Below are 12,131 nucleotides of genomic sequence, written 5' to 3'. Positions count from 1 at the left end.
AGGGCCTATTCCTGTTCTCCACATCCGGTCAGCGTGAGATAACGGAAGTGACGACATTGTTGGCGGAAACACGGCTGCTTAATTATGCGAAAAAATGGCTGCGGCCAATATAGCCTTTATCTGGAGAAGAGTCTCGGCGGTACTGAAGATTTCCGGGTCGTTAGTGACTCCAAAGGTCCCCGCTAGCACAGGGTAAGTGATGTGAGGAGTAGGTTTGTCCACTGCTTAAACTTTTGATGTTGTTTGGTTGCCCAGATGCGGAGAATAGATCACGGAGCGAAAGGTCGTTTAGATGGAAGAGCCAGATCCCATCTCCATGAGGAGTGGGGTCTTGGAGGAGAAGCTCATCTCTGACATTCCCCTTACCCCCTCAAATACTTTATCGCTGCTGGCTGTGGACCTGGTAGTATATGGTGCTTGTAGATGCCCTGAGTTTGTTAACGTAAACCTAGAGGTACCGAAGCATCCTCTTGGTACGCTGGGAAAAACTTACACTGAGGAGCTTTTTGCTGTGGCATTGAATGCTATGCCAGCTTTGGATCCCTAGAAGAAGGGGTCTTTGTATATTTAGATTCTGTCACAAAGAGATCGTTCAGCAAATATTAAATAATGAAAGTAGCCAAAGCAATGGATAGTCACTCTACAAGACTGAGAAAGGAACATCCCACAAGTGGTGTTCCTTATCTCAGAGTGGAAAAAACACTTTTCTTCTTTTTTTTTTTTTTACTTTAGGTGTCTGTTTTCCTCCCTTTCATTGACATTTGTGTATCATGAGTTGAATTTTATACATAGAGTGTATCAGGGTTTTTTCTTTTTTAAGGAAGCAATGCATTTGTTATTGAATGCACAGTTGAGCATTTGTTCTGTGCTGCTGATATTCCATACACAAAACTCAGAAATAAGCAATTTAAAAAATTTTTTTTTGTAGAGTTTCAGAAGTTGTAACTTGATTAGTGTGGCAAACTTGGATCAATTATCTCTTCTTCATTCTTTTTCCTTAAAAAGGAAACAAAAATTATATTTTTCACTATTATGAAATGAATATCTGCTTATTTACATCACTTTTGAGAAAATGAGGTAAAACATTATGAAGGATAAAATTAAAACCAACTACAGTTCTGCTACTCGGAGATGGACAGATTTCCATCTATTCTTTTTCACTTTGCATAGCTATGCATATATATAATTTTTAAATAAAGTTAGAATCATATTTACATGTACAATTTTTGTTAACTTCCATTGTTTTCCCTATTTTTTTCTTAAAAAAATTTAAACCAACAGATAAGTTGTTGGAGTAGTACAAAGACTAATCATATACTCTTCACCTATGTTAATCATTAACCTTTAGTCACATTTTCTTTATCTCTATATTATATTGTCTTTTTATTCTGAACTATTTTAGGTATGTCAGATTTCAAACATCATGGCACGTTGGCATGTATCTGCTAAGAAACAAACACATTACCACAATACAATGATCACACTCAGGATATTGAATTAATATACTATCATTATTATACTACTCTTACCTAGTCTATGGTCTGAATTAAAATTGTCCAAATTAACTTTTTTTCTTTTAGATTCAGGATCCAGTGAAAGATCATTTATTGCATAAATTGCTGTGTCTTTTTAGTCTTCTTTAATTCAATACATTTCCTTTTTTCCTCTTTCAAATTGACATTTTTGATGATTAGCTTTTTTAGAATATCCCACCATTTGGATCGATCTGATTGTTGACTCATGAGTAGGTTCAAGTTAAGTATTCTTGATAGAAAATCAACACTTAAGTTACATTTTACTAGTTTCTTTTTAGACTACTGCATAATAGTTTATCATATAGAAGCATAATAATTTTTTAACCATTCTTCACAATTGTATATTCTTGTAATTATCCATATTTGATATAACATATAATACTTTTTTAGCTGTTATTCTATTTTTTTTGTTTTCTAGTGTTAGGGATGGAACCCAGGACCCCCTGTGTGCTAAGCAAGTACTCTACCACTGACCTAAACCCCAGCACATATAATAATTTAATAGACATTTTAATTTGCAAATTCCCATCTATGATCATTCACTTAGTTAATATTTCTAAAAGAATTACTGAGTTAAAATAGAAAAAATTTGGGGTCCTTGATACTTGTTGCAAAATCAACCTTTAAAATGTTTTTATTTACAGAAAAACCCACTTACCACAATGGATGAAAGACCTAAAAATGTTACCTTAAAATACAGTTGTGGAGCTAAAGAAATAGCTTATGTTGGAGAGCACTCACATAGCATGCGCAAGGACCCTGGTTTGAACCCCCAGCCCCTCAGAGGGGAGAAAAAAAACAAAACAAAACAAAACAAAATACAGTTGTTTAAATATACTTCTGAAATTCTAGGGTAGCAATGTGTACAATGCAATATCAAAAAATACTTTCTGAAGCATCTTAAAAGTTTACTGCTTATGGTGCTGAATTCCCAGATAGGTTTTTTAGCATCATAGTGTGGAAATGATTGTTTATTACTTATAAAATTCAGGTATTGCAAAAAACTCTAATCACTTGTTTCTATTTGTTTAGTTGCAGGTTTTCTTTTAGTTTACTACCTAAGAATGTGCCAAATATCACTTCCTTTTACCAGTGTAGATTCCTTCATACCACATTGTCAAGGAAAGGACTAGAAGAATTTTTTGATGATCCAAAGAATTGGGGAGAAGAAAAAGTAAAATCTGGTAAGATATTTGGGTTGGTCAATATTAAATGGATTTATTGAACCTTCCGTTATTCTAGGATTATTTATTCAGTTTAGGAATTAGATGTTTCCTTTGGAGTACTCACAAGAGAAAATTTAAAAGGTCATCAAAATAATAGAGTCAGTTATTCCTTAGTAGGTTGGCTAAAGGTTTAGAAGAGGAGTAGGTTAAAAGTATTAATTAAAGTGAAGTTTAAGGCTGTAGATTCCATTCTTTAGTAATAATTAAAAATTAATTTGCAGTTAGATAAAATGTTTTGATATCAGGGTCTGAAAATATATCTCATACTGATGCTAAAAATTTCTGAGGCCAGACATGGTGGCACAGGACTCTAATCCCAGCAACATGGGAGGCTGAGATGGAAGGATCACAAGTTCAAAGCCAGTCTCAGCAACTTAGTGAGATCCTAAGCAACTTATTAAGACCCTGTCTCAAAATAAATAAATAGTTAAATACAAATGACTGAGGAATGTAGCTCAGTGGATTAAATCCTCAGAACCCAAAAACAAATAAATAAATAAAATAAAAATTTCTGAATGCTTTTGCCAGTCATGTTACTAATATTTTCAAATTGTTATCTAATTGAATTCTAATGGTATGTAACAGTGTTGCATATTTTACAGTAAGGAAACAGGTTTTGAGAGAATAAGTAATTTGCCATGGACACTTAGCTAGAAGCATTATTTCATGTTTTGAATTTGTCATTTTAATAGGAGCTGCTTGGACTTGTCAGCAGTTAAGGAACAAAAGTAATGAAGATTTACATAAGCTTTGGTAAGTATACTAAAATACACTAATATCTTGCTGTTTGGAACATTTACAGTATAACTGAGGTACATCTATCTGATGTAAGAAATTGAGTAAAGTGACAGTACTCTAAATGATATATATGATATATAAGATCATGGGAGATTTTTTAAATGTGACAGATTATTTTAAGATAAATCTATCACAGGTCTCAAGTAGTTGGGGGTTTAGAAATTTTACTGTTAACTGCTATCAGTCTTACTAATACCTTTATACTAGCATTTTCTGTCAACTAATGAAATGAAATGGCAAATAGTTGGTCACATTTAGACTTCTGTTTTCATTACCTTTTTTATAATAACAGTCTGACTTCTTTAGCCTACTTGCTTGTGGTTTTGTTTTGGAGGGTGCATTAATTGGGAATTTAGGTGAATTTTTCAGGCAGGTTCTCCTAATGAAATTGAGAGGGTTCAGAGGATTTAAGAAAGGGTTTCCTTTTAAACTGACTATTTAGCCTAAAGGTATTTTGTTTAAGCCTTAGTTACTTTTAAAATTGGGAAATTTCACACAAAAAATAAAGTTTTGATTGATCAGATCTGTGATCTGGCAACACTGTTCCTGAATTCCTACATGGCAACAACTGGCTGGTCTGTGCAGCAAGTGTCCCTTCTGTCCCTTCTAGATGGAACAATGCACACCACCTTTCCTAATCTTCCTAATTGTCCTTTCATTCAGCCTACTTAACTCATAATTGTTATCTACCTAGGCACTCTAGTAGGCTTTTAAAATGCTTATAAAAACCACTAATATTATATATTTATTATAGAAAAATAAGTGGTATTAAGCACTATTATTGTGGGTTATCAGTAAAGGGATAGATAGGACTATTTCAATATTCATTGTGGCTGAAATTAAACAATCCATGCTATGCCTTCCCCCGATTACCTACTTTCATAGTATGAGGTGCCCGATTCCTTTGGCTTATTTTCAGCACGTTCACATTTCCTTTATTTTCTTCCAACTTTGGTTTTTTTTTTTTTTTTTTTTTTTTTTTGGTGGAGGGGAGTGAGGTTACTGAGGATCAAACCCAGGGATGCTTTACCACTGAGCTGCATCCCAAAGCCCTTTTAATTTTTTATATTGAGAGGGGGTCTCACTAAGTTGCTCAGGACCTTGCTAAATTGCTGAGGCTGGCCTTGAACTTGTGATCCTGCTGCCTATGCCTCCCAAGTCACGGGGATTACAGATGTGAGTCACCATGACTAACTGGCACTGACTCTTAGTTCTGCTGCTTCAGTACCTTTAATTTTGTTTGCTTTGCTCTCCTTTCCACACTAACAAATCCTGTCTCCTCTATGAATCCTTTTCCAGGTCTTATCTCCTCCTGCTATTTTTTATTCTGATAACTTGTTGTCTTTCCCACCAACTCACATCACATTACAATCTCAGAAGCAGCATAGTATAATAACAATAGAGTAGGTTTAAAAAGTATGTGTGGAATGGGGGAACCCTAATGAGAATAGAAGGGAGACCAATAGATTATAGGAAGGGGACTCGGGGACGGGAGAGGAGATCAAAGGCGGTACTAGGGAATTAAGTTGACCAAATTATGTTATATGCATGTATGAATATGTCACAACGAATCCCACTATTATATATAATTATAATGCACCAATAAAAATTAATTTAAAAACAGAATGGGTTTTGTACACAGATTTGAATACAGAATTATCTATGTGACCCAGAATATTTGAATGTGAAGTTAGCCCTGTGACCCAGAATATGTTATTTCTCTCAAACTTAGTACTTCATTTAGGAATGGGGAAACGGGGATAGTGACCAACCTCAAAAGGTTATTTTGAGAATGAAATGAAATACTGTAAAAAAAAAATGCTTAACTTGCTGCCTGACATATAACAGTAAATGTGCTCCATAAATGTTATTTATCTTCCATTTTCCTTCTCTGTAGAGACTGTATTTTAGACTTTTTTAAAACTCTTCTATCATTTAATATAATATGTGGCACATGGAAGCTTTAGAGAACAAATGAATAAGCAAAGATAGAGCTCTGTATAAAGGACTGCTCACAGATATTTTATGTATTGAGATTTCTAAAGAACTTTGAAGTATAGATCATTAATTCTGATATCAGAAGTCACAACCATCATAGAATATCATCACAGGTTTTGTGTTCCTTGGTATAGGTATGTCCTACTGAAAGAAAGAAACATGCTTCTAACTCTCGAGCAGGAGGCCAAGAGGCAGAGATTGCCTATGCCAAGTCCAGAACGATTAGAAAAGGTAAGACTTGTGTGAGGCTTGACACTCAAGTGCAGGGTAAAATCTAAAAGGAGTGAGTACATGGGTCCTCTGTTTCTTTTCAAATAGATACATTTTTTTTCCTTTTTCTGCGTGATTTTTAGTAAACTGACAGAGTTGTGCAACCAATACAACTATCTCATTTTAGAACATTTCTGTCACCCCATAAAGAAATCTTGTGCCCATCTCCAGTCATGCCCCAATCCTGCCTGCAATCCCTGACATATGGATGGATGTATATTTTTATTTCTCTTGAGAAGATCTGTAGGAGTGAAATTGGTGGGTCATATGGTAAACCTCTGTCTAACATTGTAGGAAACAGTTGAATTGTGTGCTGAAGCAACTGCACAGTGGTAGAACATAGGCTTAGCCTGGCCTGAGGCTCCGGGTTCAATTCCCACCACCCAAGAAATAAAAAAATAAAGTAGGTATACCACTTTACATTTCCATTTATTTCTGGTTTGGCCACTTTCTGACCAGTTGGATCAATTTTTTAAAAATATATTTATTTTACTAGGGTAAAAAACACATAACATGAAATCTGCCATCTTAACCATTATTTAGTAAACAGTTCAGTTAGTATTAAGTATATTCATGTGGTTGTGAAAAAGTCAATTATCTTTTTTTTTCCTTAAGAATTTAAGCCTTTTTAAAAAACACCTTTATTTGATTTACTTACTTTTATGTGGTGCTGAGGATCAAACCCAGTGCCTCACATGTGCTACCATAAATACTCTACCACTGAGCCACAACCCCAGCCCCAATTATCTTCTTAATTAGATTTTCTTCATCATTAAGAGAAAACTCTCTGTATTCCTACTGCACTCTCAGGAATAATAAATTTTAGATGTTTCTTATTTATCCCTCAAAATTAGTCTATACTTATAATAGTACAGACTAATTATTTTTATGTACACAAATTTGGTTATACTGCGTATTATCTCCTGAAACTTGAACTTTTCACCTACCTGTGGATTTCTTTCTATGTCAGTATATGTAGACCTGCCTCCTTTTTTGTGTGTTTAAAATATGTATTTTCTATGTAGAAATTTTGTGTTTTATTTAGTTAGATTTATAAATTTTTTTTCCTAGATTGCTTTCAAGGTCAAACATTATTGATTCCTCTGTGTCCCAGAATTCGTTTTTTTTTTTTTTTTTTTTTTTGCGGTACTGGGGATCGAACTCAGGGCCTTGTGCTTGCGGGGCAAGCACTTTACCAACTGAGCTATCTCCCCAGCCCCAGCATTCGGTTTTTTGACAATTTTAATCTTGTTGCAGAACCTTAGCTACTTTAGTTTCTTTTTTCCATCTGCTCCAGCCATGATTGCCACACTGACTTCATGAGGGAAGGACATAGTATCCTTGGAGAAAATTAAAAAAAAATATATGGAATAAAACCTTAGTTATTTACCTAATTATGGAGAGGGTTTTCTAGCTTAGTGAAAGTTGAGCTACATAACATTTTTGTTAACTTTATTTTGACATATTAGTCTTAGAGAAAAGTTACATAAACAGTGAACATAAACAATGAATTCTTTTATACTTTTTACCCATGTTCCATATGTGAATATTTTGCCGTATTTCTGTTATTCTTTTCTGCCTCCTGCACCTCTCTATACACTATCTTTTCTCAACTGTTTGAGAATAAGTTGTATATATGATGTCCCTTTAATCCATAAAAACTTAATGTTTCAAAAAGGCTCAACAGTGTATATAAATATATAATTTTAAATCAGGAAATTAACATTATATAATCATATAATCTATATAATGTATAAATCTTATTCAGATTTTATCAAATGTCCCGACAACATCCCTATAATAAACAATAACAAAATCCTGGATTTTCTAGTTTTGTGTCTGTTTAATCTGAGTGTCTGTCTTTCTAGTGTTCCTAGTGTTTCGTGACACACTACTAAAGAAACTTTATTAAACAGAAATTTTAAAAAATATATGATATTGACATTTTGGAAGAGTATAATCCAGCCCTCTATTTGGGTTCATCCAATATTTCTCATGATAGGATTGAAGTGCTACTGTATTCTTCGTTGTGCATCAAATCAGAATGTTAATTTGTTGTTACTGATTATGTTAGCATTAGTAAGTTGAATTAGGGTATGTCCTTCAGGTTTCTCCACTATTTTTTCTTTGTACCTAAATAAGTATCTTGTTAGGAAATACTTTTAAGATCATGTAAATATCCTATAACTTCTCAACTTCACTCACTAGTTTAGTATCTGTTGATGATTCTCATCTGAACCAATTATTATATTTGCTAAATAGTGGTTTTCTAATCCTGTGACTCATTCTACATTTTATAGTTGGCTTTCTTCTGTAAGGAAAGGCTTTTTGTCTTTGCTTTTGTCATTTTTCATTTATTACCATCAGTGGGGAGTCATGGATTCCATATTTATTGAATGAGTTATATATAATCCCTTAATAACATCATCCCATATTTAGTTGATGTAAATTCTTTCAATATGGGTGCTACATCCTTATGCCAGCAAGTGGACATGAGGCACAGCAAAGGGTTTGTTTGGTATTAACCTACCCTAGCCATGGAATTAGCCACTTACAGAGAAACCTGATTTCTTTTATATAATTGTAGACTAAGATACAGGGTAGGTGCCCTCATTGCTATGTAACATTTAGAAAGTAAAGTCATTTATGTTCATCTACATTTGCTAACTCTGCCGTGAAGGAAGTTTATATTTTACCAACTCTTCTAAGTGCATTGACAAGTAAGGATGCTTTATAAATAACACATTCTTTATTTGATGAAAATGCTTTTGCTAGAATAATGCTGTTGTAAGACTTTTGAACTTCAGTAACAGGTTATCCCTCACACTGCTTTAAGTATGTACTATAGAGATGAACCTTCAGCTCAGTAAGTCATATGTACTGTATTTTCTGAATTAGTAGAATCCAAAATAATAAAAATTAAGCTGAAAGTAACCATAATTTTTTTCAAACTCAAATATATTTCGTGTTCCTAGTGTTTCCTAGATACATTACTAAGGAAACTTTGTTAAGCAAAATAAAAAAATATTCTTAATATAAGATATAAACTGACAATTTGGAACTGTTTAGAAAAGTAAAAGAGAAACATGAGAATTATAACTGGGACATATTATCACTGGGTTGAACTGGGTTGATACCGCTAAAATATTACAGACAAATTTTGTTTATAGAAGACCATTGAATTTGAGAGGGAGTCTTTGAATTCTGGCAGAGTAGTTTGCTATGATTGTGACTAAAGCAATGACGTACACATTGAGATAAAAGACCCAGACCGTGTGCTGCTTCTCTTCAGCAGTGTCAGGACCTGGGAATCACACAAATATATATTGTGTTAGTCCCTCTGTGTTTGAAATACTGGAACAAAGTAAATAATAAAGACTGATTTTAATGTTACAATTATATTTTTAGACTTTTAAAAAAAGTTTCAAGTGTTACTCTATAAATTTAATGTCTGACTGTAAGAAGTAGTATAGACTCTTATTGTGGAACATCACCCCATTACTTTCATATTCTCTCAGCTGACACTCGTGGCTCTGGGAAACTTAAATTAGAAAAGAAGGTTCTTTGAAGTTGACTTATTTGAGTACTCAATTGATGCTTATTGATAAGCTTATCCTTTAGGAAATGCTTGGAACCTGAAATATTTCAGATTTCATAGTGTTTTGGGTTTGAGACTATTTGCATACACTTTACTTTTTTAGCATCCCTTATCCCAAATCCGAAACTTTTTGAACATTGACATGATGCTTAACCTGTACTTCTGATTAACCTTCTCATCTGTTGGTATGAACATTTGGGTTTTTAACTCTGTGGACTTGGTAGCCATTTACTTTCATTTCATTAGATTTGAGTTTGGAGCCTCAAGCCCTACCATAGTTTGGGCAGATTCTTTAATACAGTCAGTCAGTAGCCGGATTTACTAAAGATTCCTGAAGGTTTGAGAGATTTGTATAGGCCCTTACCAGCATGCTTCCTTCCCTCTCCTAAAGTTCATCTATCTTCAAAATAGGATTTTTCTTACCCATCTCATACCAAGAATTTTGTAGAAATTCATATAGTTGGGAAAACGTAAATTCAGCTATTCTGAGGCCTTGAGTGAAGTTGAAAATAGTGTTGAGTGTTGGCTAAATAAACAGGTTAGAAGCTGAATGAGTAGCTTTCATATCTCTTTCAAGTATTATACTAAACTGTGGGATTATCTTTATATAATCTAATCGTCCCTTTTGAGGATTTTTATAAGAAACAAGTATGTATATGCAGTATTTGACATGTGTTATGATGCTCAAGGGTGATACACACACATACCCATGTAAAAATGGTACATTATTTAGAAAAATGAACAAGTGTGGCTTGTGTGACTTCACTATCTCCAGTATATGAATCTTTATTTTTAAATACGTATTACTCTACCAGTATATTATGTACATTAGAAATCACACAATAGAAATCTTAAAATAAGTAGACATTCTAGTATTGTCTTTATGAATCCTGGTTAATCTTTAAAATCACTCTCCCTTTCCCTATAATAGTAACAGCTACAAAATAGATCAAAATAGTGGTGTAAGCATGTGAAGGAAACAGTGATCTGTCCAGGCTAAAGTGTGTTTTTTAGTATAATAAAAATAATGAACTGTTATTAGTTCACAGAGTTTTGAAATAGCATGAATTAAATTGGGTCTCCAAAAGGAATTTATAAAAGTATATCCCACTCCAGACAAAACTAATACATGGAAATCTGAACTAAATTTTTATTTAAATGAAATTTTAAAATTATAGAAAGTGATATTATGGACACCCATGTACAAAAAGGTTTTTAGGAAGTACTTGACAATGGTTCCTTGATAAAAATGTTTATCATAGACTTTATGTATCCTTGGTCTTTATATGTTCTCTTTCTTTGGAATTCTCTTGTAGGTGATTGCTGAAATTGAATCTTTTTCTGATTTCTTGTCAGGTGGTTGATTCCATGGATGCATTAGATAAAGTTGTCCAGGAAAGAGAAGATGCACTGAGGCTTCTTCAGACTGGTCAGGAAAGAGCTAGACCTGGTGCTTGGAGAAGAGACATCTTTGGAAGAATCATCTGGTACATAGATTACATTGTGGTTATCCAAGATGAGAATGGAGATCCCATACCTCATTTGCTGTCCACTATCTTTTAATAATATTAACCCTTACCATTGGAGATGTATCAGATTTATCTTATGTAAGAAGAGGTCCCAGACTAGGATATGAATGTAGGTCACTTTGATAAAACCAATACCAGCTCAACTATCCCATTCCCATGATTTTCATTTATGTATAGGTTTTTTATAACATTGGTTCTTAGCTTTTGTCAATCATGGGACCTTTTAAGAATTTTTTGAAAGTTATGGATCCTTGATTCAGAATCATGAACATATATACATATCATTTTAAGTTATGAGACTCTTAAAGCTAATTTCAGGACACACCATTGCCCTCTTTATCCATTAATTACTTGCCACTTAAAAAAAGTTCTTGAGGAATAAGGTCACGTAAATCAGTTTCAGTTTGCAAAATAATCCCTAGGCCAAATTATGAAACAGTTGATGTTTATTCCTCCTTTTCTCTACTACATAATTTTGTCATCCTTTGGGAAAGGCGTTATTTATAACACCTAGTTATAAATAATTGGCCCAGAGCAAATAACCCTCTCCTCAGGGTTTATTTATATTTGGGTTGAGCAGCCAAAATGAAGCTTTCTTAGTAGTATTTTAAACATTAGGCAGCAAAGAAGAGAATGCATTTTGGGTGGTTATTAGACCTTCCTGTGCTCTTGAAATTAATACAATATTATGCACCTACTCTTGACAAGTTGTTTTAAGAGAGTTTATGATAATGGAATTAACTGCTTGAAGCCAAATTTAGGAGAGTAGCTGTATTGTCTGTAACGATCTAATTCAATACAGAAAAAAGAAATTGTCAAAACAACTAAAAACTTGCTAGGGATGGAGTATAGCTCAGTGGTAGAGCACTTATTTACCATGCTTGAGGTTCTATATTTAATCCCCAGCACTGCTTTAAAACAAAAACCAAAAAATACTTATCTTCTTATTTTTATTTGTATTAATTTATTTGAGATTAGGAAAAGTTAGAAAATTAGTGAAGTGAAAATATATTAAATGTTTTCATTAAAGCAGTAACTTGTTTTCTTGACAGGCACAAGTTCAAGCAGTGGCCTATCCCTTGGCACCTAAACAAAAGATACAATAAGAAACGATTCTTCGCAATGCCTTATGTGGATCATTTTGTGAGGTGAGCACAAATACCTTTAGTAATGAACT

The 12,131-nt window shown here is 33.5% G+C and overlaps 1 protein-coding gene across 2 annotated transcripts in view; it reads left to right on the top strand.

Moving 5' to 3' along the window:
- The first annotated feature begins 62 nt into the window (after positions 1-62).
- Positions 63-12,131, top strand: part of Mrpl47 (mitochondrial ribosomal protein L47) — a 25,631-nt gene continuing 13,562 nt past the window's right edge. For both annotated transcript variants that reach the window (XM_047564221.1, XM_047564220.1), the window contains exons 1-6: positions 63-192; positions 2,568-2,719; positions 3,454-3,514; positions 5,692-5,788; positions 10,782-10,912; positions 12,007-12,102. In XM_047564221.1, the coding sequence (XP_047420177.1) occupies positions 95-192; positions 2,568-2,719; positions 3,454-3,514; positions 5,692-5,788; positions 10,782-10,912; positions 12,007-12,102 (635 nt within the window). In that variant the 5' untranslated portion in view covers positions 63-94. The remainder of the gene's footprint in view (positions 193-2,567; positions 2,720-3,453; positions 3,515-5,691; positions 5,789-10,781; positions 10,913-12,006; positions 12,103-12,131) is intronic.

The sequence above is a fragment of the Sciurus carolinensis genome, chromosome 9 (assembly GCF_902686445.1).
Source record: "Sciurus carolinensis chromosome 9, mSciCar1.2, whole genome shotgun sequence".
Taxonomy (NCBI): Eukaryota; Metazoa; Chordata; class Mammalia; order Rodentia; family Sciuridae; genus Sciurus; species Sciurus carolinensis.
This window is presented reverse-complemented; position numbering and strand designations above follow the sequence as displayed.